Source organism: Grosmannia clavigera (assembly GCF_000143105.1).
Source record: "Grosmannia clavigera kw1407 unplaced genomic scaffold GCSC_179, whole genome shotgun sequence".
In the NCBI taxonomy this organism is placed as follows: domain Eukaryota; kingdom Fungi; phylum Ascomycota; class Sordariomycetes; order Ophiostomatales; family Ophiostomataceae; genus Leptographium; species Leptographium clavigerum.
The window spans coordinates 511,942-537,967 of record NW_014040759.1 but is presented as its reverse complement, the minus strand read 5'-3'; the positions used below and the strand labels follow the sequence as shown (position 1 = coordinate 537,967).

The 26,026-nt window shown below is 57.2% G+C and overlaps 10 protein-coding genes across 10 annotated transcripts; 5 read left to right on the top strand and 5 right to left on the bottom strand.

The window, feature by feature from the left end:
* Positions 1-715: 715 nt before the first annotated feature.
* CMQ_178 (mst3-like protein) lies at positions 716-2,773 on the top strand (the record flags this gene model as incomplete). Its single annotated transcript, XM_014313800.1, has 3 exons — positions 716-764; positions 828-895; positions 959-2,773. 3 exons carry the CDS (start codon positions 716-718, stop codon positions 2,771-2,773), a joined length of 1,932 nt encoding a protein of 643 aa, XP_014169275.1.
* A 429-nt stretch (positions 2,774-3,202) lies between these two features.
* CMQ_251 (dhp1-interacting protein) lies at positions 3,203-4,810 on the bottom strand (the record flags this gene model as incomplete). The annotated part of the gene is made up of 8 exons (XM_014313873.1): positions 3,203-3,687; positions 3,740-3,910; positions 3,962-4,089; positions 4,167-4,174; positions 4,247-4,274; positions 4,331-4,362; positions 4,427-4,669; positions 4,739-4,810. The coding sequence occupies 8 exons, from the start codon at positions 4,808-4,810 to the stop codon at positions 3,203-3,205; spliced, it is 1,167 nt and encodes a 388-aa protein (XP_014169348.1).
* A 734-nt stretch (positions 4,811-5,544) lies between these two features.
* On the top strand, positions 5,545-6,730 carry CMQ_94 (50S ribosomal subunit; the record flags this gene model as incomplete). Its single annotated transcript, XM_014314033.1, has 3 exons — positions 5,545-5,792; positions 5,858-6,542; positions 6,605-6,730. 3 exons carry the CDS (start codon positions 5,545-5,547, stop codon positions 6,728-6,730), a joined length of 1,059 nt encoding a protein of 352 aa, XP_014169508.1.
* Positions 6,731-7,008: 278 nt separating this feature from the next.
* On the bottom strand, positions 7,009-7,683 carry CMQ_304 (hsp70 nucleotide exchange factor; the record flags this gene model as incomplete). Its single annotated transcript, XM_014313926.1, has 1 exon — positions 7,009-7,683. The coding sequence occupies one exon, from the start codon at positions 7,681-7,683 to the stop codon at positions 7,009-7,011; it is 675 nt and encodes a 224-aa protein (XP_014169401.1).
* A 2,046-nt stretch (positions 7,684-9,729) lies between these two features.
* CMQ_22 (actin) lies at positions 9,730-11,523 on the top strand (the record flags this gene model as incomplete). Its single annotated transcript, XM_014313961.1, has 6 exons — positions 9,730-9,736; positions 10,006-10,036; positions 10,159-10,214; positions 10,300-10,330; positions 10,436-11,207; positions 11,293-11,523. The coding sequence occupies 6 exons, from the start codon at positions 9,730-9,732 to the stop codon at positions 11,521-11,523; spliced, it is 1,128 nt and encodes a 375-aa protein (XP_014169436.1).
* A 544-nt stretch (positions 11,524-12,067) lies between these two features.
* On the bottom strand, positions 12,068-12,727 carry CMQ_125 (peptidyl-tRNA hydrolase domain containing protein; the record flags this gene model as incomplete). The annotated part of the gene is made up of 3 exons (XM_014313747.1): positions 12,068-12,080; positions 12,225-12,451; positions 12,518-12,727. The coding sequence occupies 3 exons, from the start codon at positions 12,725-12,727 to the stop codon at positions 12,068-12,070; spliced, it is 450 nt and encodes a 149-aa protein (XP_014169222.1).
* A 662-nt stretch (positions 12,728-13,389) lies between these two features.
* Positions 13,390-13,780, top strand: CMQ_201 (uncharacterized protein; the record flags this gene model as incomplete). Its single annotated transcript, XM_014313823.1, has 2 exons — positions 13,390-13,495; positions 13,581-13,780. 2 exons carry the CDS (start codon positions 13,390-13,392, stop codon positions 13,778-13,780), a joined length of 306 nt encoding a protein of 101 aa, XP_014169298.1.
* A 2,084-nt stretch (positions 13,781-15,864) lies between these two features.
* CMQ_283 (RNA polymerase 2 elongator) lies at positions 15,865-18,595 on the bottom strand (the record flags this gene model as incomplete). Its single annotated transcript, XM_014313905.1, has 3 exons — positions 15,865-16,000; positions 16,071-18,391; positions 18,461-18,595. 3 exons carry the CDS (start codon positions 18,593-18,595, stop codon positions 15,865-15,867), a joined length of 2,592 nt encoding a protein of 863 aa, XP_014169380.1.
* Positions 18,596-18,989: 394 nt separating this feature from the next.
* On the top strand, positions 18,990-19,468 carry CMQ_74 (ubiquitin related modifier 1; the record flags this gene model as incomplete). Its single annotated transcript, XM_014314013.1, has 3 exons — positions 18,990-19,048; positions 19,119-19,283; positions 19,351-19,468. 3 exons carry the CDS (start codon positions 18,990-18,992, stop codon positions 19,466-19,468), a joined length of 342 nt encoding a protein of 113 aa, XP_014169488.1.
* A 1,309-nt stretch (positions 19,469-20,777) lies between these two features.
* CMQ_147 (c2h2 transcription factor) lies at positions 20,778-22,927 on the bottom strand (the record flags this gene model as incomplete). The annotated part of the gene is made up of 5 exons (XM_014313769.1): positions 20,778-21,899; positions 21,965-22,018; positions 22,081-22,206; positions 22,277-22,637; positions 22,746-22,927. The coding sequence occupies 5 exons, from the start codon at positions 22,925-22,927 to the stop codon at positions 20,778-20,780; spliced, it is 1,845 nt and encodes a 614-aa protein (XP_014169244.1).
* Between the last annotated feature and the right edge of the window lie 3,099 nt (positions 22,928-26,026).

The window sequence follows — 26,026 nt, the reverse complement described above, 5'->3', positions numbered from 1 at the left end:
CGAGCGGCCGGTCTACTCGTCGATTAGCGGAGCGGCCGCATACGACGTCTACCCCATTAGTGGCTCCTGCCGCACCACTCCCGCTGGCGCTGGCACGCACCAAGCCCACTAAACAGGCGCTGAGCAACGGGCAGGAGCGACCTACGAGTACTCGTACTTTGTACTTGAACCGACTGCCTGCCCCGTTGCCTTCGTCTTACCAGAAAACACTGCAATCGCTCTCCCACTCCTTCTCGCAGTCTCTCCGTCCAGCTTCGACTCGTGTCTCTGTCTTCGTGGCTCCAGGCCGCGACATCGAACCGTGGCGCTACGACCTCCAACACACTCGATCGGCTAGCTTCATCGCGGCACGTCTAACACGCCATTCAAGAGCTAACCTCCGTTGCCCGGACAGCCGGCCCAAGCTCTAAACAAAGCTGTAGTTCTTATCTGGACGGCCAGAACAGGCAATCAAGCCATCTACTTCCTCTCCTTCCTTCATGCTTCAACTTTCGCTGCCTTTCTGTCTCGGTGCCCTTTTGATTCCGTTTCCCTCTGCGCTTGACGATTTAGTCACTTTTCTCTCCCTGGCTCTGGACAGCTCCAATTGTTGACATCAGCCAGCTTACGACAGCCCCCCGGTCACGGCAGGACACATATCCCGGAGACCAATCTGCACGTCCTCGCTCTTATCAAACTAGCTGCAGAAGATCCTCTGTGGCCGGGCATAAGCGCAATGGCGGAGAGTATCGCAAACCACTACCAGCCCCTGGAAGAGCTTGGGCGTCAGTTCCCCTCCCCGGCCGATAGCAAGGCTCTTTACGGCATCTAACATTCTCTCTGTACAGGCGGAAGTTTTGGTGTTGTGTACAAGGCGCTCGACAGAGCTACCGGAGAGACTGTCGCCCTCAAGCTTGTAGGTTTGGCGGACGTTTGTGTGCCCATGTGCAGCCTCTGACAGCCCTCTCTCTGCTCACAGATTGATCTTGAGTCGAGCGACGACGACATCCAGGAAATTCAACAAGAGATCTCAGTTCTCAGCACCTGCGCCAGTCCCTACGTCACACAGTACCGAGCCAGCTTTCTGCACGGACACAAGCTATGGATTGTTATGGAGTTTCTTGGCGGGGGTTCCTGTTTGGACCTTTTGAAGCCCGGCAACTTTTCTGAAGGCCATGTTGCCATCGTGTGCCGCGAGCTGCTGCGCGGCCTCGACTACCTCCACAACGAGGGCAAGATCCACCGCGACATCAAGGCTGCCAACGTTCTCCTATCGGAATCTGGCAAAGTCAAGCTGGCTGACTTTGGCGTTGCAGCCCAGCTGACCGATCTGAAATCCATCCGCAATACTTTCGTCGGGACTCCCTTCTGGATGGCACCCGAAGTCATCCAGCAGGCTGGCTATGACTTCCGTGCTGATATCTGGTCGCTGGGCATCACCGCTATAGAGCTCGTCCTCGGCGAGCCGCCTCACGGCAAAGTGCACCCTATGAAGGTGCTCCTTCAGATCCCAAAGAACCCACCGCCTCGGCTGGAGGGCAACTTCAGCAGAGACTTCAAAGACTTTGTTGCCCAGTGTTTGGTCAAGGACGCAGACCGGCGGCCTTCGGCTAAAGAATTGCTCAGACATCGCTTCATCCGCTCGGCAGGTAAGGTTGAGTCGCTGCAGGAGCTTGTCGAGCGCAGGCGCCGCTTCGATGCCAGCCAGCAACGCATCTCTCATCCGGTTTATTACCAGGAGACGCTTCACAGCCTCACACCGAAGGACGAGTCCGATGAGTGGGTCTTCGACACGGTCAAGTCAGTGGTGCCAGTACCCCCAAGGAGAACTATGCGTAACCGGCGGACGTCGGCTTTGCACGCCACCGAAGACCTGATGCGGAAGCTCGACGTTAAGGACGGTCCTTTGCAGCCCGCATCTCCTGGAATGGGAACTGTGCGACTAGCGACGGCCCGGAAAATGCCGTCTGGTGCTGCAAACGGATCGCTACGCGCTTCGCTCGCTGGCCCCCCTAAACGACCGCTGCAGCCGGACATGTCTTTTGGCAACACCGGTTCGACTATGCGTCTATTCCGCCGTGTGCCATCCGACGGGTCCACGTCCAGCCAGATGGGTTCTTCTGAATCGGTGTTCGACGACCGGACAGCTGACGAGAATCGACCGCCGCGGGCACCACAAGCCAGCACTAACACGGTTGAGCATTCCAGCAAGGAGGCGGCTCTCGGTCATCGCCTGTTGGCGAAAGTCGTTGATCCCACTCTGAATGAGCTCCATGCACAGACGTCCACTATGCAAAAGCGGGAAGCACTCGCCAAACTATCGGAAGCGCTAGCACTTCTTGACGATGTTGACCCTGAAGGAGCGTACCACATGATGCGGAGCATTGCGTCTGGCATCTCAGCAGACGCAAAACTAAGCAATGCATATTTGCCTCAGCAGCAACAACATGTGGTCAAGGTTCCGATGGACGGAACTCCACAGGGCACGGTGGTTTTGAAGGGCAACGGCCAGAACCCAACCTCACCATCGAAGCTGTTACTCAGCCAGGCTAACCCTCATTTGTTGAAGGTGCACAAACGGCGCAACGGCAGTATTGCGACAGTCGACGGACAGGCTGACAACGCATCGGAGAAAGATCGGGCCGACGTCCTTCGCGACATGGAAAAGGCACTGCTGCAGGCCAAGTTCCCAGGACAGGAGCCGCTGCCGGGAATGCAACACTCAAAGCAGCTTTCGGATGTCCTGTACAAACGATGGGCTGAAGGGCTGCGCAAGCGTTGGCCAGCTGTCTAGATGGTGGCGACTGAGAGCGGCCCCCTCTACGATGAAGGATGGTATATTGTGTGTAAGATGTGATATATGAGGGAAGATTCGGATCCTGGTCAAAAGTCACAGGAGAAGGATACTTAGCAAGGTTTCTTTTATACTGTCTTTTTTGGTTGCGACTCGAGTAGAAGGGGGGTGTTGTTAGGCGGGGAAGCATGCAGAAAACAGACGACGCACAGTCGGTCGTCCGACCGTTCTGCTGCTTCTTCGTGTTTTGTCTGGGTCTGGCATAGCGGTTGTAGGCGTTTTGAGGGAGGTTGCATTTGATACGGGAGATATATTACTTGACTGATAACTAGGGAGACAGACTGGCTAATTTGAGTGTTCCGAGCCATAAAACAATCGCGAAACTGTAGTATCATGTGCTGCTGCTCTGTTTTCCGCCCTGGTCGGGCATCAGGCAGTGCCGGTGCCACTGAGTGCCAGCTTGATGCGCCAGTTGAGAAAGTCGTCGGGCAGGATACGGCCGTGGCCGGTCTCCTCGACGCGGAAGACCTCAATTCTCGGAGCGCCAGGCCGTCGGCGGATGCGCCAGACACCGTCGCCGTCGCCATCACCGGTGCACATGGCGGTGGGCAGCCAGGCCAGAAAGGCGGCGGCAAAGTTGATGCAGGTGTTGCCGTCCCAGGCGGCGTGGCCACGGGCGCGGATGGTGTCGGGGATGGTGGTGGTCTCGATCTCCTCGAGCCGGCGCAGACGGCCGGCGCGGTCGCGGAAGCCGACGACGATCTTGGGCACGCCGAGCAGGAAGGACTGGATCCAGAACTTGAGCAGCTTGCGCTCAAAGGCCTTCATGTCGCGGTCGGTGAGGATGTCCTGGCTGGTCTTGAGCTCGACCCAGCGGATGGGCGCGCCGTCCTTTTCCGGCTTGGAGTCCCAGACTGGAGGATGTCAGGTCAGTTCAGGGAAAGGGAATGGGTCGACAGCACGCACCCGCATCCACCTCGCCTCCAAGACACAAGACGGTCGAGCCGACGCCGGTGCGCACGACAGAGCAGTACTCGGCCTTGTTGCTGACGCGGAGATCATCGCGGCTCTCGATATAGTCACGGCTAGTCTCGCCCCAGGGAGTAGGAATCGTGGCCAGGGTCTCGAATTTGTAGCCTGTCGGGCGTCAGTCAGGGGCAGATAGACAACAGCAGCAAGACGACAGACCCCAAAAGGACATGACGTCGGGCGGGAACCACGGCTGGTTCGGATTCGCTCGTGGTGGCCGCCTATTCTGGCGCGCTTCTTGCTCTCGTCGTGATGCCGCCTTATAGGCATGGTTCTCTTCGATGAATCTGTAGCCGCAGAAGGAAGGTGGGGTCAGGAGAGACACGACAGAGGACGAGATGGGTCCTGGTAGAAGCAGACGTACATGCAGCCCTGCTCTCAGAAAGCCGGCGTATGGTTAGGGCGGCTATACACACATGCATCTCTCGTATGGGCAGGACAAACCTGATACAGGGTCGCGTTCATCTCGAACCTGGCCGCACACGTCAGTTCAGATCACAGCCCAACAGCAGACACTGTGGATCTTACCCGTCTCGGTCATCAAACGGTGCTGCCATGATCTGCCACGGCGTCAGTAAAGGCTGGCCGGTCTCGTCCCGTCCATCTGTCCACAGGAGACAAGACCTTGGTCATCATGCCGCGCCACGTCACGACCTGTGCGTCAGTCTTGACGCCGGTCTTCTGCTCGTGCGCAGCGATCGCCTTGAGCAGGCTGTCCAGGTGCTCGTCGGCCGAGTCGTCGTGCTTGTCAAACTGGTCAAAGCCGCGCGACAGGTCTGCATTGAGCAACGGCGGATAGTACCAGCGCAGCGACCGATCGTCCAGATGGAGCTCATGGTTGTCGTCGTACGAGAAGCACGTGAATTCCTGGGCGTGTTAGTCTCTCTCGGCCGGCGCAACGATGAGGACAGCCCGGTCTCCGCGCGCGCTTCTTGCCTTTGGCCGTTTCACGGGCTGGCTCTGGCCACTGAACCGGTTTGCAGGCTGGACTGCGAATTGGGCAGCCATGGCGGGAAGATGGAGAAAGACCCGAGATGAAGAGGGAAAATGTCGAAGGGCACCTTGAGAGCGCTGCAGCATCAACATCGACACTAGGCGCGATTCCGTTTCGGGCCTGAGCTGGGTTGGATCGCATGCGTGCGCGAGGCGGTTGAAACAAACAGAAATAAGACACAGCAGGGGGAGCGGCCACTAATAAGACAGAGGATCGGATCCTTAGTGGCGCGCTGCCGCCAGCACACTTGTGACATGCACGTCTGGCCTGTCTTCAACGTACAGCTGCAAACACATCCCGTTGAGGCGGGAAGGAGATTCTGCACAATCGCAGCACAGCCGAGAACTCAGGTTTGACCTTGCTTTTTGTTTCGTTTCTCCCGTCCTGTTGACTTTGACTGCAAGAACGTCGTTTCACTCAGTGTATCTTCACCATTTGAACAGGAAAATCGCAGTCTACATACAACGCAAGAAGATCTTCTCGACACAGTCAGAAAATAAAAGTATATGATTGCACTCTCGCTCCTGCCCGTTCTGATCTGAAGTTCGAGTTGTCCAGTCAGGTCAGGTGACACTGATTGTCCTGAAGCGCGCGGCACGTGCTTAGCTTCTGTTAGCTGCACATTTTTGTGACAATTTTCATCGAGAGCTTTGGGTGGGAGAAAACCAGGTGTAGCGACACAGAAGCCGTCCAACACGCCGATCTATAACCTGCTATTGTGGTCTGAGCATTTGTCCAGTCCGCAGCCATGACAAGCATACGTGGGCTTGTCCGCACAACGCGCCCTGCGCGGCCGTCCCGCATAGTAGCGCGGCCACAGGCGGCGCCGTGTCTGTTCCGATGCGCCTCGAACCAGGCGGCATTGCCAGCCGAGCCGGCCTTTGCCGATCTCGAGAAGGATTCGTCCTTTCTGACGCCACAGCTGCCGGCGGACGTCAAGATCCCGAGCCCGCGGGATCGTGCGCTGCAGCGAAAGTCCCGGCTGCCGGGCGGACGGTGCGTCGAGCGAAACGAAAAAGAATGAGGGCGCTGCTGACCCCCGACGTTTTTGTTGCTTCTAGATACCAGTTCCACCCGCCCAAGTACGACCGTGGCCCGCTGCATCCGGTGCAAGCGCCGCCGTCGTCCGACCCGGTGGCGCGCGACTTCCAGCCGGGGCCGTTCAACTTGCCGCGGCTGAAGGAGACGTTCCACTCGACGGTGGCGGCCGATCTGATGACGCTGGCCTACACGCACACACCGCCGGGCACGGGCAAGGAGCCGACGCCGGACCGGCTGCGCGCTTGGGATGGATCGTCGCCGTACCACAAGAACCGGTCCCGGCGAGCCCCCCGCGGCGAGCCGGTGCTGCGGCCGCTCGAGCGGCCGATCTCGTTCAACAACATCCCCACGGTGCGATCGGTCACGCTCGCGGCCTTTGTCCCGCTGGCCGTCAAGGAGAAGGACCGGCTTGTGGTGGCCCGCTCGGTCATCCAGTCCATCACCGGCGTCGTGCCCGAGGTCACCACGGTCAAGCACAACGTCGCTCAATGGGGCATCATCAAGGGCCAGCAGGCCGGCCTCAAGGTCACCGTGCACGGCAATGCTGCCTACGAGTTCCTCGACAAGTGCATCCACCTCGTCTTCCCCCGCATCAAGGACTGGAAGGGCATCAAGGGTAGCACCGGCGACAGCGTCGGCAACCTGGCCTGGGGCTTCCGCCCCGAAGACGTCGCGCTCTTCCCCGAGATCGAGGTCAACTACTCGGTGCGTTTTTTTCTCGTGTTCTTAGTGTCCTCTGTCCTTCCTACCCTCGCTAACCTCGCTAGATGTACCCCGGGAAAATGCTGCCTGGCTTCCGCGTCTTCGTCGAGACGTCGGCCAAGTCTGACAGACATGCCCGGCTGCTGTTGCAGGCCTTTGGCATCCCCTTCTACGGCGAGATGCGGGATTAAGAGGCACACAAAGGAATCGAAAAAAAGTACCGTGTGGTTGCAGTGTTATATATATACTACATACGGTATACATTTTCTGTAAGATACGATACGCACGAGACAGCTCACACCAAAGCCACTTGACAGTTTACCGTCCAAGTCACCATGCTTCTGTGTTTATATATGTCTGGCGTCCCTTGTCGGGTAATCCAAGCCCAAACGCCAGCTTTCGCTTTTTCAGGTCCACGTAACGCCGCCCAATGCAAAAAGAGAAGGAGTCGATCGACCAGACAGGGCGTTCAGGCCGCCGCCGCGGTGGCGGACGTGCTCATGAACTCGGACTTGAGGCTGTCCATGATCTCGTCGACGGCGTCCATATTCTGGGCGTCGACCGGCTTGGCGGGCTGCTGGAGGCGACCGTCGCTGACGAGAGCCTCGACACAGACGTCCATGGCCGGCTGGAAGTTGCGGCAGGCGGAGCTGAGGGCGTAGACGGCCTTGCGGCGCACGGCGGCGGGCTCAGCAGTAGCAGTGGCCAGGCGCACGAGCGCGGGGATGCCGCCATGGGCCACGAGGCTCTCTTGGCTCGGCTTGTTGTTCTGGACGGCGGTGCCGACACACCAGGCGGCCATGCGGCGCAGGTCTGCGGGCAGGTCGTCGTTGCCGAGCACGGCCAGCAGCGGCGGCCACAGGGCCAGGTTGCTGAGCAGGTTGGCGTTGTCGAGCGACTCGACCAGCTGCTCAAAATTGTCAAAGGCGACCATCTTGTCGTCGAGCGTCAGGTCCGGGTCGGTCGACGTGATCACCTCCATGGATGCCTTCATCAGGTCGGCGTCCGAAGGCCCTCCGAGCAGCGCGTTAATGGCATCCGTGTTGAGGCCACGGTTGGTCGGCGGCCCCGCCGGCGGATCGTTGGCCGTCGTGCTGGCGTTCTCAATGCTCCATTTGAGAAGCTCGTTCAGACCCTTGTCCATGGCTCGTGCGTGGGGTTCTGCGTGTGCGGTTTTGCGTTTGCGGATTGCTATGCGTCTTGCGTCCTGCTTCTTGTTGGCTAATCGTCCAACTGGTACGAACTTGTTCCAGTGCAGTGTGTATATTTCACAGATGTGACCGATCTGACTTTTCGGCGGGCGCTTTTGTTATCCATTTTTTTTATCGCCGCGATGCTTAAGCTTCTTTCCCATACAGGAAGCTTCAGGAATATTCCATCCCAAAATAGACTAGCGTGTAGTCATCAATCGTACGGCCGTTTCCGTAACGGGCAAAGTAAAAACGACGTAAGCTCGACCGTCATGGAACGGTGAGATTAGGACGCAAAACCTACACTGCCTCTGACAAAACACATGCTGAGATAGCATCTGGGATTGGTAAGATATCTTGCCGCCTCCATCACGTCATGTGAATGGTGTCGTGGCACCCTTGATCAGGGCTCTGTAGGGCTTTGTCTCAGTTTGGTGCGCATAGAAACGGCAAGAGATCTTATGATACCCCGCCATGCCGGTCTTTCCTCAGTAATAGGGATTGGCGAATTGGCTGCTGCCTTGATTAGGGCTCGGGGTGCTATGAAGAAACCGGCTGCTATATATGGCAACACAAATAAAAGGCTAAATTGGAATCATCTGTCGACGGGGTCGTGATGAGCGAAACAAACGGCGAAATGGAATCTGAGCAAAGGCAATTATGCGTTTTGCCGCCACGTGCCAGGGATGCTAAACTCTCCGTAGGACTCTATATTTCGCCCTAGGACTCTCACGGCTACGCTCAGGGGGGCGAACATTGCGCGGCTCTTCTCGAGGGCGAGAGCACGATGCAACTGCAGAAAGGCTGTCGGGTTGGACGGCACAGCCAACGGAGGCGCTGATGGGAAATAGAGAAGCCTGCTTGGCTGACGTCCAAGTCTACGTCAGCTGACAAGCCCAGACGGATGGCTGCATCGTCTTACGCATGCAACGGCCAGAAGGCAAAGACAGACTGCTCCTATCTTACGGAGTCCGATACACAAGCAAAGCTATCACCATCTCCGAGACGACCCGCCGGGCTTTTAATAGGGGTAGCGGGTGCTGAGGGAATAGAAGCGGCCATGGACCCTGGGTATCGCCCACTGTGGAGCGACCTGCCACCGGCCTTTCTGTCGTGCCAGTTTGTGGTCGGCGCCGACGTGGGGCAACCGTACCGATACCGTGTTTAATTACGATATGCCACACTGTATATCGAGATAAGCAGACGGACTACGAGTAATACGGCAGCCTGGGGGGATGGATGCTCTACGTCGTAGCTCCCATTTGCCTGCAAGACCGTGTCTCTCTTCTCTGCCCTGTTATGCGTTTGCCTGAGGCGGATGCCGCTCCGTCACCGGCACGGAACTGTGGCGCATCTGGTGTCTTGTTCTCCCAATCCCCCGCCTGGGCAGCTGGGCTTCCTTGTTGTTGCTGCGTGGGTGGCCTACTTGCGAGGAGTACTGAAGGCGGTGTGTGTGGATGCGCAGGCGAAAATCTGCAGCAATGTGACTGTTGGACAGTGCGGATGCCAGTGTGCCGTTATAATGCAGCGTACAGCCAAACAGAGCCCCAATTGGCATGCCCCAACGGGCTAGAGCCAGAGCCACAGCAAGGTCGATTCGCCAGGACGCCCTCAGCTCACACCTGTTCCTTCCTGGCCGTTCCGTTCTGGCCCCTCTTTTTCGCCGTCGTCCCTCCTATTTTTCACACGTATTTCGTTGCCCCTCCCCGCCTTTTCCACATAGAACCTCCCCCTGCTCTCCCTCAGAAGAGCGTTCCCACATCCTCAACCGAAAAATCGGCCTCACTCACCTGAACTAATTCATATTTCATCTAGCCAGCCCCCCCCCTCCCTAACTCCTTTCTCCTTCGCCCCAACCTCCCAAAAACAAACGTTTTTAAAAAGACCCCCGTCTTCCGCATCTCTCCTTCCATTACTTCCTGCTCCCTCGAAGGCCATTTTCATCCCCCATCCGAATCATCCTCATTCTATTTTCTCCTATCCCCCTTTAATCCGTCATCATGGAAGGTAAGTCTGCTATCTCCTGCCCAGTATCTTCCACCTGGCATCTTCGGCCTCTCCGAAGCTCGCGGTCTCGCGGAACGTTCGCGGCTGGCGAATACCGGTCACGGCGATGCCAACGGCGAACGATCCCGAGCTTCAGCACATCTCCCTTTCCATCTATCCGCCATCACTGTCTATCTGTCCACCGCCTCACTGCTTTGACGTCTCACGTCTGGCTCACTTGCCCGGCGAGATGAGCTGAGGACAGATCACATGCTAACAACGCATTAAAGAAGAGGTTGCCGCCCTCGTTATCGACAATGGGTAAGCCATCTCGACCCTCATCGGTTACTTCCGTCCGCTATCGACGCGAAATATCCCGCGTGGTCAAGGCGTTGGACGCGGCTGTCCGAGCCGGGAGTACATGCTAATCTGTCCTCTTATAGTTCGGGTATGTGCAAGGCCGGTTTCGCCGGTGACGACGCTCCTCGTGCTGTCTTCCGTAAGTTTCACCTCCTCAATCTTTTGGGCTGTTGAGCTTGCCATTCGGAGCTCACCGGAGAGCACACGAGCTAACCACCGCATAGCGTCCATTGTTGGTCGGCCCCGTCATCATGGGTCAGTATACGCCGCCTCCTTTCGTTCAATTCCGACCCTCCCCCTATCCAAAAGAATATGAACGTATCCCAGCTATGGAAATTTCGCCTAACATTGTGGCTATAGCATCATGATCGGTATGGGCCAGAAGGACTCGTACGTCGGTGACGAGGCACAGTCCAAGCGTGGTATCCTCACGCTTCGGTACCCCATTGAGCACGGTGTTGTCACCAACTGGGACGACATGGAGAAGATTTGGCACCACACCTTCTACAACGAGCTGCGTGTGGCTCCCGAGGAGCACCCCATCCTGCTCACGGAGGCTCCCATCAATCCCAAGTCCAACCGTGAGAAGATGACGCAGATTGTGTTCGAAACCTTCAACGCACCGGCCTTCTACGTCAACATCCAGGCCGTGCTGTCCCTGTACGCATCTGGTCGTACCACTGGTATCGTTTTGGACTCTGGTGATGGTGTCACTCACGTCGTGCCCATTTACGAAGGTTTCGCTCTGCCGCACGCCATTGCACGTGTCGACATGGCTGGCCGTGATTTGACCGACTACCTGATGAAGATCCTGGCCGAGCGCGGTTACTCCTTCTCCACCACTGCCGAGCGCGAAATCGTCCGTGACATCAAGGAGAAGCTCTGCTACGTCGCTCTGGACTTTGAGCAGGAGATCCAGACGGCTGCCCAGAGCTCCAGCCTGGAGAAGTCATACGAGCTTCCGGACGGTCAGGTCATCACTATCGGCAACGAGCGGTTCCGCGCCCCCGAGGCTCTGTTCCAGCCGTCCGTGCTGGGCCTGGAGAACGGCGGTATCCACGTGACCACCTTCAACTCGATCATGAAGTGCGATGTCGATGTCCGGAAGGACCTGTACGGCAACATTGTCATGGTAAGTGGCGACAGGCAAGGTGGCGAAACGGGTGACACGCACAACGGAACTTTCGCTGACACTGTCTTTTTTCCCCCATCTCTAGTCTGGTGGCACCACCATGTACCCCGGCCTGTCGGACCGTATGCAGAAGGAGATCACCGCCCTGGCCCCGTCGTCGATGAAGGTCAAGATCATTGCTCCCCCCGAGCGGAAGTACTCCGTCTGGATCGGTGGCTCTATTCTTGCGTCTCTGTCGACGTTCCAGCAGATGTGGATCTCGAAGCAGGAGTACGACGAGAGCGGTCCTTCGATCGTTCACCGCAAGTGCTTCTAAGGTATGTATCTGTGTCTCCGAACAGCAGGAAGGCGGAATGGCAAGCTGACCTGAGAAGCGTGTCGAAATGTGCTTTCCATAAACGATTTCCGCGCGCGACCCCTCACCAACTTCGACAAAATCAGGCACCGGAGCGATACCTCTCAATCTTCAACTCAATGTATTCCAAACTAGTCTCGTCTTTGCAGAAAGTTGTCTCACTGTCAGTCTCAAGATCGGGCGCCCAGTTGCTTTTCTAAGGGAGAACCAGGATGGGTCATTGTTTTCATCTGTTGGGTGTAGAGTGCAGGAGGAATGATGAGACGGAGGCAGTCTTAGGTCAGATTACACAAGACTAAAAGCTCGGAGGTTGACTATACAATTCCACCTTTTTTTATATATTTTTCACTTCCTCTGCTTTAGTCTTGTAAGGCGGATGAGCTGCATTGTTTACTTGTTTCTCTATTTTGCCTTTGTTTTATTTCGTAATGTCACAAATAGGGAAGAAGGCGGCGGTTTTTACAGTCAGGCTGAAATGAGACCGGAGGCTACAACCTGTCGATTGCTATGCATTTGTGCTATGAAGAGGGAGAGAAGCTGCAGAAGGATTTTCGCTGTCCTGTTCTATGTTGGGATCCTGCTGCTGCTGCTGTTGCTGTTGTTGCTGCTGCTGGTCTCCTTCGTTCCCCTCTTCTCTCTGCCCCTCTTCCTGGCCATCGAACTGGCGGTACTTGCGGCGACTCTTCTTGGATGCGCTCGCCTTTTTCCGGCGCTTGGAGTCGGCCACGATGGCGGTACGGCTCTGGCTGCCGTTGTGCAGCTCGTCCAGCCGGGCGGCCAGAACCTGTCGCGCAATCGTGCGGTTCTGCGACCGCGACCGTGTCGCCTGCGACTTGACCACGATGCCGGTGGGCCGATGTATCAGCTGGACGGCCGAGTTGGTTTTGTTCTGCAGTAGAGGTCAGCGGGGAAAGGGGTCCGGGACAGAGAGAGCCACAGCAGCCAGAAAGCTTACAATCTTTTGTCCGCCTGGTCCTGTCCCCTTGACAAACATCTCCTCGATCTCGTCTTCCGGCGGCGGCGGCGGCCGAGGCGGCATGGGCTTGATCGCCCGGCAGGCCGAGGTGACAAAGGGCGCGGCAGCGGCCGACGAAAACGGCCACGTCCATGCGGGAGCCGGCCGCCGGATCAGCACCTGCAGCTGGCGTGCGATCGTAAGCCGCATGGCGTTTGGTAGAGGCACGTGCAGGTAATCCGGTATGCGTTTTGCAATTGGTATAGTTTCTGGGTGTGAAAAAGACCCGGTTCGTCTTCTCAAGGCATCGTACGTGCGCTGGCTAGTGGGAGCTGGATGCCTCCCCGTCCCTGTCTTTGTTGTCCGGGATGGCGAGCCGGTATTAGGACGAGTATGGATACGGAGCTCAAGGCCGGCTTGTGAGACAGCGGCAAAAAAAGGACGTCGGTGCATTGCTGCACGTGATCATAGTAGGCGGTGGAAACTCCTCAGAACGCGCCGTCCGATCCTACCGGAGGTGTCTTTCTCGTGATTAGCCAATGAGCGGGCGAGCTGTTGATCGAATTCCATGAACAAGCTCGCTGATTAAAGCCGCTCTTCCTCTCTCGCTCGACCACCACCGCCGGACAGAACGACCTGAGCGCTGTGCTTGACCGTCTCCACGAATATCTCAGCCCGCTTCCTTTTGGCTTTTCGTCTTTGCCCCATCTCTTTTCATCGACTGGCAGCCGCGTTGACGAGACGCCAGACGCCCATCTCAGTACCCCCTTTTCCCAGGGTCAGACGACAGCCACTGTGCAGCATATCATACAACGGACGCTCGTTGCCTTCTCTCTCTATCCACGCAAGACCCCCGACCACATCTGCCCATCATGACGCCCCTCGAACGCTTCAGCAAGTGGGTCCAGCTCAAGATCTACCAGACCGAGGTGACCTACAGCGTCTACATCTTCACCCCGGCCGAGAAGTTTGTCTTTTGTACGTGAGATCTGTCTCGGGCGAGACTGTGCTCGACACGCGAAACAGCCAGGCTGGCCATCTGCTAACTGTTGTCTGCCTACAGACAGCGTCGTCTTTTTGCTCTTCGCCCTCACGTCCATCGCCACCTTTCTGTACCTGCCGCGGTACGTCGCCTTCCTCATCGGCCGCGCCTGGTTCTACGCCCACGGCGACACCCTCGACGCGAGCACCATCCTCGAGGCCACCACGGCCGCGGCCGGCAAGGCAGCAGAGGCGGCGGCAACCGTCGTGCGGGAGCTGTGAGAGCTTGCCCTCGGCGACAGCAGAGAGCCATTCGGGTGCTCTCTGTCTCCCTTTTGGTTTGGTCGGCTGGCGTTGGATCGGCACTGGGAAGGCATTGATTGATGCGGGCACGTTTCGCTGGCTTGGGGGGGAAACGGCGTGCAAAGCACAGCATGGAATATACCGTATAGCATTGACGGAATAGCAGCACAAGCCACAGACGAGCGATGCCCGGCACTTGACGTCATGAACACTTAATAGTAATACTGTACATCCACTTTAATTTTGCTCCTTTTCTTCTCTTGGGATGTGTTAGACTTTGCCCGCATATCTGCAAATTGCAGATGCCCGACATCGCGATGCTCACAGCAGACGTGTACAACCAGCACAACGAATGACGAACGGTGTCGCCGATACCAAGACCTTGTGCCCTGCCTGTACCAGTCTGGCGAGCCACCGGTAAGATACGTTGAGCGGCCGCACGTATTGGCGCTCGTCAAACACGGCGATCTGAACTTCACAAAGCACGCCCAGGCGCACGCTATCTGGGAGTCGTATAGACGTTAGTTCCGCGCTCGCTTGTCGATGCTTGGACATCGCGAGCATCTTCGGCCAACGTCACCACGTTCGCAGGCGTGCCCACCCGCAAGTTCTTCAAGAGACAATTCAAGCACGGCGCCTGGCCATCGATCGGCTATCGTGTAACCATGGCCAACCGTTCGGGGAAGACACTTATGCTTGCATTCTTTTGGGAGGCATGCTGCCCGATGATCACTCCTGATGTGTGATTCGGATCGTGCGCACAGGCGGGGAATTGCGGCGCCCTTCTAGAGGACGACTCATTCGGTACTCCCTTTGTAGTCACGTCGCGGACCAGCTACACTCGTAGAAAACTCAAAGGCTAGTATATATGTAGTGACTGTTTCGTAGCACGCAATCGCTTCCAGTCAGATCACAGTTTCATCTTAATTTCGAGTTATATGCCGACTTGAACCCACACGCCGTCGGAAGACCTGTAGCCCTAGTTAGGAATGGCTAAGACCACCTGAGTTTCTCTGAACGCTCTGTCGGCGATAGGTTTGACGGTACTTGGTTTGGTTTGTTGATTTTATCCCGTAAGGAGTTGGGAGAACGTAGCATCGATCTCGGCGTTGACATCATGGAGGAAGGCGTTGATATATCCATGAGCAGCGTTGGCGTTAAGCTTAGGGTAGGAGTCTCCCAAACTCTCCTTTATCTGCAGCGTTAGATGTAGTAAAAGTAGGCAAAGAAGTGATTTTAGTTGAAGAACTAGGAGTGGGGAAAGTGAACAATAACCGAGTGAGACTGAAGCACGGCTATGGAAAGATTGAAGATAATGGTATGTCATCCCAACTCTCAGTTCAGGCATCTATGTAACGAAGTATTGGCCGGTCCAACGCAGAACAAGGTTTCTTCCTAGTTGATGAAACACGAAGCGAAGCCTTGTATCTTCTTCGGATGATTCCTGACAGTACTCGTTATTGGCAAAGAATTAGAGATAGTCGCAGCACATTACGCCGTTATCCAACATCTTTAGAAAACAAAGGTTCTCTCAGCTACTTCCAGCAAATATGAGAATATATCAGACAGTCTAGGGAGTTTAGGGCTTCAGGCTGGGTGGTTGAAAGAGTGTGCGGAGATATTGAGAGCGATGGCATGATTTTCGAAAATATGCTGCAGCATCCATTGTCGGACATTGATCATCGCTGCATGCTGGGTGTTGTAGATTCGATGGAGACGGTCTGCAGAATCAAGAGCAGGGCTTTGCATCCACGGCTGGCGATCTTGCGTCGAGATATTGTCCCAAATGTCGCCCTCAAGAGCGCGATTGATGAGCTCGGATTCCCAGCACGTCCATTCAGGAATAGACGAGAGATTAATGTCTATAGAGGCACGGAAGAAGGGATAGTCTGGTAGTCAACACAACTAGAAAGAGCACCTTGCACAGCAGCGCTTTCTTCTGACTGATGCACAAAGTCTATCGTATACAGCCCGAGACTAAGATTCTCTAGCTAGAGTGGCATCCCGTCGTCTCGAGGCAACTGCTTATTCAGCAGACATCGTCCGCATCCTTTCCCCATCGCCTACAGCTGGATCTGGTACACACGCAGCGACGAGTCGTCGCCGGCAATGGCCAGCTGGGCTGCATTGGCCTCTTCTGCGCTGTCGTCTCGAGCGGGTCTCCAGGCCAGCTGCAGCACTGCTCTTGGAAGACAAAGACTGCAGGAAAGGTAAGAAGCATTAGTAAGCAATTGTACGGAGAGACGCGAACCAAATCAAAATTGCTTACTCAGCGTCCAGTGCCAGGGCTGCCGAGACGGCCAGGCTTTCGGGGTGTAGCCAGAAGACGGACAGCCTGCCGGCCTCTGTGCCTACGGCCAAGACCAGGCCGGCGGCTTCTGCGGATGGTCGCCACAGGAAGTCGAGGGCGGTGACGGGGTGTTCCTGGGGGATCGTTGCGGCCAGCGCAAAGGACTCCTTCTGGCTGCCGTCTTCTGCTGCCGCCCAGATCTTTGCGTTCTTGTCGCGGCCGGCCGTTGCGAAGACGCGCTTCTTCTGTCCGGCCGGCGCCCAGGCGCAGTCGAGCAGCATGCGCGCGTGTGCCTTGGCGTTGGCCTCGCGCAAAGCATAGCTGACGGGAAGCGTGCTGTCGGCCTCGCCAGGCTCGCCGGCCTGCCGTTCAAAGACGGCCCACTGGCGATCGCGGCCGACGCTGAGCAGGAAGCGGTCGTCAGCGCTGAAGCGGAGGCGCGTGGCAGTCAGGGTGTGGACGGCCAGTGGCGGCTTGACCTCGGTCCAGTGGCGGGTCTCAAACAGGCGGAGGACAGCGTGGTTGAGCGAGCTGGCACGACAGGCGCTGGCGACGAAGCAGCCGTCGTGGCTGACGGCCAGACAGCTGATCTCGTAGCCGTGTCCGTACAGCTTCTCGGTCTCGGGCCAGAGCGTGTTGCGCGAGAGTATGTCTTCAAAGGGGGGGTGGCTGTTGCTGTCGGTCTCTTCCGTGACGACGTCTGCATCCGTCGCGTCGATCGCCTTGTTCGACAGCCCGAGGACGGGCATGTTGGCGGCATCGGGCAGGGCGTCGATGGAGGCTGTGCTGGCCGTCTTCGTGGTCGCATCATCGGCCGCCGTCTTCGTCAGCTGAGCCAGCAGCCGGGCAACGGTCTTGGGCTCGTGGAAAACGCGCATGAGCTTCTCGTCGGCGCCCGAGACGAACTGCGACGTGCCCAGGGCGTCGATACAGTTGAGGTCGTAGCCATGGATCTGAGGCCGGGCCATTTCATGCCAGGACAGGCCTTCTTCTTTCGTGTCCGCCCCCTCTACCACCCTCCGCCATGCGGTATGCAGCCGTGTGGTCTGATCGCTGCCCGTCGACAGCAGGTAGGCACCATCGCGCGACCAGGCGATGCCCGTGACGGCGGCAATGTGGCCCGAGATGCCCACGGCCTGCTGCCAGCGGTCCTGGACTGCATCGTATTGCCAGCGCCGCCAGCTGCCGGTGCGGCAGAGCGTGGCGACCGAGCGACCCGACGGCGACCAGAGCGCGGTCCAGAAGCCACCGACGCTGCCCGTCGCCGTGGTCGCGCCTTTTTCCTTGCTCAGCTCGCCGAGCCGCGCGGTGGTGAGCCAGAGACCCGAGGCCGTGTCGGCTTCCCAGACGGCCAGCGAGTTGTCGGCTGACGCGGACAGCAAACGGAGGCCGTGACCGTTTTGGTCTTGCGTCTTGACCCGGTCCCATCGGGCGCTGTAGATCCAGTCCTCGTGGCCGAGCAGCAGCGCCTCGAACGTGACCGAATAGACGGCACCGCCGGCTGTCGCTGCTGCCTGCATCCTATGGGCCTTGCCCGCCGGCGAGGCCGTGCTGCTGGGCAGGAGGAGGCTGCTGAGCGGATCGGCTGCTGGTGCTGCTGCTGCTGTCGTCGGCATGTCGTCGCCCCGACGTATCCGCCACAGCCGGATGTACTTATCCTGGCTGGCCGACGCCAGAAGAACGTCGCCCGAACGGCTGCCATCCACAGCACTGCGCTCCCAGCCGAGGTCGAGCGAGCGAAGCCAGCCCTCGTGGCCGGTCAGAGTCGCCTGCAGCCGGAAGTCGATCGAGGCCTCCGCGCTGCTGCTGCCCACAAACACCTGGATCCGGTTGCTCGTCCCGCCGGCCGCCAGCATCCATGTCGGGCTGTCCGCTTCCCCATCCTCGAGAGGCTCCAGCGCGAGACAGAGGGGAAAGTAGCGCGGGGCCGTCTGGATGGTCTGGAGCAGCACGAGTTGGGCCGGCGTGCCGTCGTCGCCATCACTGCCACCTCGCAGTCCCCAGATCTTAATCGACGCGTCCGCTGCGCCCGAGGCCAGAAGCTGCAGTCGTGGCCGGCTGGCCCGTGGCGCTGCCAGACAGTTGATGGCCGCTGCGTGTGCAGCCTCCACCGTCTGGACGCACGCGGCAGACCCGTCTGCGCCGCCGACGGCCCACAGCTTCAGGGCACAATCGTCCCCACCGCTGACCAGATGCTGGCCGCCGTCAGCGCTGCCTGGCCGGCGTGACAGAAAATGCACCGCCTTGACGGTGTCTTGATGACCCCTCAGCAGGCTCAGAATACCACGTTCCGGGACGCTCTGCCACTGTCAGTTCTTCTTTTCTTCCCCTGCTTTTCTCTCCTCTCCCCTGCCGGGTCGCAGGCTCACAGTGGGCCGCCATACGGCGACATTGACGCCGGCCCCGAAGCAGAGGTTGCCGTCGTCGCCCCAGTCTGCCGCGGCCGACTGGCGATTGGCCCCCGCGGCCAGGTGGGCGGCGTGCACCTCTTTGCGGTCGTGCATCAAATGGCAGCCGTGCTCGACAGAGGATAGGGCTGAGATTGGGACACAAGGCTGGCCAGAGATACGATCAGGTCGTGGTGGATTCTCACAGCCTTGAGCATTGCCCGATGCTGTACAAGAGATTTTTGCCCTTTCCAAACCAAGAGCTGTGATTGGTTGAAACATCGTACCTGCCAGTTTTGGCGTCTACCTATTCCGCTTCGCGGCTTCCCAGTCGAAAAAAACCCAGTGGCGCCTCCGAGCAGTCGTTGTATCTGAATACGTGCTGACTATTGCTACTGTTGTGATCTATCAGCTGCTTTGGCATTCGATCTTTGTCACCTTTCGCTTCTTCCTCGCTGCGTCCTCCCGCCCGCAGGCCTTCGCAACGGAGCGGGGCAGGGCGATCGGGAACATGAGCAACACCGGCGCCGGCGACAGCGCGGCCACGATACCCGTCGTTGTCGAGTTTACGTGAGTCGGCCCTCCCAGATGTCCATCCGACGGGACTGTCCCAGCTCTGACGCGCGGACACCCTGTGCAGTGGCGGTCTGGAGATGCTCTTTGCAGACCAGCGCCGGCACGAAGTCAGCCTGGCCGCGCGGGATGCCGCTAGCCAGCCCGCGACAGTCAGCTCGCTCATCGACCACCTCTGCGACGAGGTGATGCAGGACGGCCGCAAAGACCTGTTTGTCCTGGACGGTCACCTGTGCGTTCTGCGTTCTGCCTTTTGCATCCCCTGCTTCCTGCTTCCCGCCCTCTCGCTGACCATCCAGACGACCTGGCATTCTGGTGCTGATCAACGACGCCGACTGGGAGCTGGAGGGCGAAGAAGCCTACGAGGTCCAGAGCGGAGACAACATCTTGTTTGTCTCGACCCTGCACGGTGGTTGATGGCTGATGGCTGATGGGCCGGGATCGGGCGGCAAGGATGGCGAGAGAGAGATAGGCTGGATCGGGGGACCCTTCCCACGTCTCCGCCAACCAGTCCTGCAAGAGATGTGATACTATCCTGTTCACACCCGCAGGTGCCGTCGTCTCGGCAGCGCAATCCATCCTGCCCGTCTTCTCAGCAGGATCGCCGTCAAGGTGGTGGTGTGGTGCAGCTGATGTGCCCGCGCGCCATTTCTTCTTCTCCATTCTTTCCATCTCGCAGCCCTTCTTCGTTGTCCCCCCTGCCATTCTTAGCCTCTCTTTGCTCTCAGCTGCTCTCGTCGAATGGCCATACCCTGTCTCACTGTATCACACACCGCCTGTGACCAACCTGCATCGAACCCATGTCCACCCCCCCTCCCTCCTTCCATTACCCCCCTGTACATAGTATTTCACCCTGCCCCCAGGATGTCGCTCTCTTTTTTCTCAGTCCAAGCCCGGAATCCCCGGCGCAGATCAGTCTGGTTCAGTCCAGTCCTGCTCGGCTTGCCTTACACCAGAGCAGCTCTTCTTGCAATGCAATATTTGCCTCTCCTTTCGGCGCCAGGCCTGTAGTCCTTGGATGGAATGTAGAGTAATACAAGACATAATATGTACGGGGAGAATCTGAATCATAAGTCGTTGGAGATATTATGGCGCAAACTATACGTTGGTGAGACATGCACTTGATAAGAATGTCATTTGCTTGCTTTTAATCGTCTTGTCTAATTGACTTGTACTCCATAGCCGCAGAACCCGCACAACAAATGCAAGAACGCAAAAGTGCCCATCGTGAAAATCAAAGCTTGGCTGTCAAGGCTGCCCTTGCGCTATCATCTCTCATCGTCCTAACATGTCCTTTATGTCCCAATTCCACCAATATATGCAAAATCGTAGATGCTATGGCAAGCACCAAAACCAATCCCAGAACTAGCACATCGAAGACTAAAATCTCTCGACCTATAGCTATGTGGCACCTTGCCTAGACCAGCCGATTCTCAAGCAACCCCGGCCTCGATCAGCTGCAGATGAACGTATACTCTGCCAAGTTTCGCCATCATGGCAGCTTTTTCTCATGTGCCCTCGCAATACGCCATGTATTAAGTGTCCAGCAGTCGCTGCGGCACAAACCGCCCACACGTGGAATATCACTCCCGTTGTAACACTGCATCGGGAGGCCAAATCGCAGACCCCGGCATAAGCATCCAAAAGCGTACAGATAGAAAACAATATTAGAACGGCCGTGCTCGAATGTAGCCTTGGACATTCAAACACAATCTGCAACCAGCACCTAGTACACACCATTGTCGTACATGCCGTTGCCGCGTACAGGATCGTTGTCGTACGACACAAACCCTGTCGCAGATGGCTGGCGACCATTGGCGGCAGTCGACGAGTGGCCAGGGTGGCCATGGTGCTGGTGGCCTGGGTGAGGGCCAACCGGCCCCGAGGGACCGCCGTGTCCATGCTGCGATGAGTGACCGTGGATGCTGGCGATTCCATGCATAGGTTGGCCATGCAGGTTGCCGTGTGGATGCTGATGGGCTGGATGATGGTGGCCCTGATGCGACGCATGCGCATGGGAGGATGATATGCTGTGCGTCATGGCCGGCTGGCCTCCGTACGGCCCTGATGGAAGCAACGGTGGCGGCAGTGGCGGCGGGTGTCCGTGATGGTGGCCATACGCGCTGCCATTGTTGTGGCCGTTGTGACCGCCATGACCTGCAGCCGTGATTGAGCTATTGTCGGGGGGTCCATTGACCAGCTTGCCGAGACTGGAGCTGTATGGAACCGTCGATGCTCCTGACGGAGAATGACTTGAAAGAGACGGGTATACCATGTATCCATCTGCAGAAGTCGGCGTTATTGCCGGATGATGCGCCATGGGTCCCGGCATGCCCAGCATATTCGGCTGCGTTGCATCTCCAGCTCCACGAATTCCGCCCCGGCTGATTCTTGTTCGGCGAGACGACGATGCTGGGTCATTTCCAAAGGTTGGCGCAGAATTCATAATGTCTGCTGAGATCGGCAGCTTCGGCACTACGGGACGCACCCGCCGATGCTTGCCACGACCCTTGATGCCCTTGTTGCTATTCTTGTAGAGATCGGCAAAGTGCTGGAAGAGCTCGCGGTCCTCTTCAGTGATGGATGCAGCTGCTTCCTCGTCTCCTTCTGCAGCTTGGGCAAACTTGTTTGTCAGGGCCGCCAGGGAAGTCGCATGGTACTTGTTCTGGTGGGCCTTCATATTTCCGAGCTGGGTGAAGCGCTTCTTGCACAAGTCGAGACGGCACTCATAGGGCTGCAGCCGCAGGTGAGTCTTGACGTGGGCCTTGAGGTTTCCACGCTGGGCGAAGTACTTTCCACATTTGTCGCAACGAAACGGCTTCTCGCCAGTGTGTCGTCGCTCATGTGTCTGCAGTTGCACGTCGTATTAGCAGCTATTTTCTTCAGACGAGATCCCTAATTGACGGTACTTACACGCAGGTTGCCGAGCTGGGAGAAGTGCGCGCCGCATCCAACATAGCTGCAGACCTGGAGTGCATGTCAGCAAGCTGAAAACAAACGAAAGAGTCCAGGTAGGACCAAGGTCTTACATATGGCTTCTCGCCTGTATGGGAGCGCTTATGAATATCAAGATGTGTCTTCTGCCAAAAGGTCATTGTGCAGTTTGCGATGGTACAGGCAAACGGCTTCGTCACAGGCTCGACGGCTTCGTCTTCCTGTCGCACGAGAAAATCGGGTCAGCAGCCGCAAATATGTTGATAGCCCATCACAAGAGGATTCACTTACTGTTCCCAGGGTGCCTGTCGGAGACGTTCCCATCGTCTGCGAGCTGTACATGGGCGACTGACCCTGGCTCTGCTGATAGCTGGAGCCAGGTGTCTTCTTATCGGCCGCCTCCTCCGCACGAGACTGGATCGTGCGCATGAGAATGTCCACCTGTGTGGAAAACTGCGGACGGAAGGTATCTCCAGATGAATTTCCAGATGTCGTGGAACTAGAGGCAGATCCTGCGGTTGTTGGCGGCGGTGACGGGTTAGCTCGGCCGAGCCGTTCGGATCTGCGGCGACCCTGAATGCTGCGTGCTGCAGCTAGAGAAGTTGCCTGGTCCTCTTCGGCCTCTGAGCTCAGGCCGCTGATGTAAGTCCCTCTGCGTTGGGGAGACGAGGTCAGAGACAGGGGGGATAGCGAAGGCGGAGCCATCCCCATAGTCATGGGAGGATGCTGCTGCTGCTGCTGCTGCTGCTGCTGTCCGTACGGCGATGCCATGGGCATCATAGGAGAGGCCCCTGCAGAGACAACTGCAGCAGACATCTGCTGGGACGTTGCTGGTCCCGAAGTTGGCAGGCCGGCCACGCCTGCAGAAACACCGGACGAGACTGCAGAAGACTGGCCATACGGTGTCCCGGTCATCAAAAAGGACGACGAGGGGGAGATCATGTTGGGGAGGTCAAGAGGCGCCGAGTGCCGCGGCTGGTAGTGACCGGGATGGTGCTGGTTCTGGGAGTGGTTAGAGGGATGAGATTGCTGATGCTGATGCTGGTGGTGGTGGTGGTGCTGTTCGTGGTGCTGTTGCTGGCCCTGCTGCTGCTGATGTTGCTGCAGGGCTGTTGATGACGATCGCGTGTCAAAAGACATCACTGATGAAGCATCCGTAAGCACATAATGTGAGCTTGGTTGCGGCTGGGTCCAACGCGACCAGTGCGGGGGGTCCGGCGGCTGTGCTGCGAGTGCCAGTTTGCCGGCGACGTAGCCCAGCTGAGCTACTTTCAAACGGAGCTTTGCTCGTCGTGATCGAGGAAGAGAGACGGAGGTTTGAATCTCAAAGTCGTGGACGATGAGATATCAGGATGTGGCAAGAGCTTTTGATTTGCAAGTCAAGAGGAAGGTGCCACCGACAAGGGGACGGTAGAAAACCGATGGATGGGGATTGCACAGAAAGAAGAAGGAAGTACAGAAGAAGAAGCAGACAAAGGGGGAAGCCACGAGGGAGGGATAAGAATGGAATCACAAGAATGTTGTCTTGAGCTGCAGTGGCAATGAGATAGAGTGGGATGCACGAGTATGACGAGGTAAATATACCGTGCTGCGGTAGTTGATATAATACACTGTTATTCTAAAGGCGGTCTTTAAGACAGACCTACCGTGAGTAATGGGACTAAGAGGGCATGCACAAGTATTATATCGATGAGGGAGGCGGGGAGGGGGGGGGGGAGGGGGGGGTGGGCAGTCGGAGAGAGGCAGAGGGAAACGAGTGTGGGGGGTGTGAGAAGCGAGGGGGTATGAGGAAGGTGGTAGAGGCAGACGATCTTGGAAACCAATCGCCTGGGAAGCAAGCTGGCCCGGGGGCGATCTCGGGCGAGGCAAGGCCGCCTGGTCTGCGACGGTATGGAGCATTTAGAGATGCAGGTCTAAGAGAGCAGTGGCCTGGGGAACAAGCAGGAAGCCAGAGGAAGACCAGCTGTGTACTATGGAGTGACAGTGTCTTGGGGAGTCCACTGACAGTCTGGTACTCTGGTTGTACTGTGTAGTATCTCCTTATACAGATGCATCGAACAGGGGGGTTGAACTAGGGCTCTGGCGGAACAAGGGCCGATGAGACTAATAGATACTTTTGAGACACATGGGCTAGGTGAAGCGGGTGCGTGCTACGACGTATGTAGTTGCAGCGGCACCGAAGAGCTTCGGGGCCAGCTGCGGGTCCACTTCAGTACGTCGCAATGTGAATGAGCGAAAGCGCCCCGGAGGAAGAGGGGGGGATCCACGACCACTAAGCCCGTGGCAGCTTAGAAATAAGGCAGGAAGTAACGCGTGCGAGAGCGTGGAGAGCCAGGGGCAGCTAGATAGCAAGATACTCCGTACATACATAGCAGGAGAAGGGAGAAGAGGAGAAAGGCTAGAGCGAGGCAGAGTGCACTCGGTCAAGCAAGGAAGCAAGTTCGCTTCCCGGCTGGATGTCTGTTTGGTCCGTTCTGTTCTGCCCGTCCGGCTCGTCGTGCTTCCTCCTCCTGCCTGACGTGCGCCAGCCTGCGACATGCATGGCTCGCAGGCAGCACTGCCATATAATGCCATTGTACGGAGTTTCCGTGCTGAGTACGGAGCCCTCTGATCCATCTCTGCTCTGGCCTGCTCCACTGCTGATGTGTGAGACATTTTAGGCCCGGCATAGCGCTCTCGCAATCGTGCATCCTCGACCGGAGGAATTTGACTTATTAGAAAGGTTCAGGGGGAGGGTGATTTTCGTGTAATGGCGTATGCTTGTATTGGTAAGATGCGACGTATGAGCAGCAGTGGCGGAGATGCAGCCCCGAGATACCGCGTACCTGGCTGAAGCAACACGGACCAGCCGTCTGCATGGCCTTAGCTGGGGGCTGACAAAATGGTAGAGCAGGCCGTTGTCGTGTGCGGGAGTACATAATAGGACGTAAGCTATTACTATGTAGGCTGCTCGGAATTCGCTCCTTCAGCAGTGCTGCCAAAGAGGGTCGGTCGTGGCTTGCGTAAGCGTGCGTACTCTGGATCCATGGACTCCGTTTTGAATTGCTAATTTTCCTCACGCGTCTGCACGGAAGGCCCGCGGACGATTCCGGCCCTAGACAGCAGGGCGCTTGTCGTCCTGAGGAGACGCCAATGTGACGAAAACAAGACAGTGTAGGGGAGGGGTGTGGCACGAGGGGACGACCAAAAAGAAGCGAACGAGCGAGAGACCGGCCTGTTAGCCTCCGTTGCAACGGAGGCGGTTTCTTGTCAGGAGGCCAAGAGGAAGCACTAAGCTGGCAGCGGTTGAGGTAAGGGCGACGCAATGAGGAAAGTGGATCCCGTTCTGAAAGGGAAAAAAGGAAGAGGCAAAAACAATGATAGACCTTCTCAGCTGCACTCCTCCCCTTGTTTTTATGGGGGGGCGGAGGAGGGGGACCGGAGAATTACAGGGGGGGAATCGAGAAAAAGTAAAAGCAAGATTAAAAAAGTAAAAATAAGTTAATAAAAAATTCAAAAAGTAAAAACAGAAGCACATACATGAACATGGCCTTCTCAGAAAGACAAGAAACGTGAGACAGAGGCAGGGGAAATCAATCCAAGAGACGAGACGGTGCACGTAAGAGGCAGAGAAAAATAAAATAGAAGGGAAGAGACGAAAGAAGAAGAAAGGAAAGGATGAGGAGAAAAGAAAGGAAGGCAGGACGAAAAGAGAAGGAAGAAGCCAAAGGAAGATGCATAGTAGAGCCAGAAGGGGCCAGCCGTCTGCACAAGCGACAATGGCCCGGCGCATCAATGCATCCGATGTCCAGTGCAGCCAGCTCGTCGTGTACACAGACAATATCGTGGCAGCCCTAATTCTACTTGCTCGCAACAGACCCTGATCCTGGTCGCCCAGCTCGGATCCAACGCCGCTGTCTCCGTACAAGTGAACAGGCTTCTCAGGCGTTGGTCCGGCCCCCGCTACAGGGCGTGCTCCACCGAATCAGGGCATTCCCGGTTACCTAGATAATTAGGGTTGGAGGGAGTAAGTTCCGGATACTATGTAAGATAATATATCGT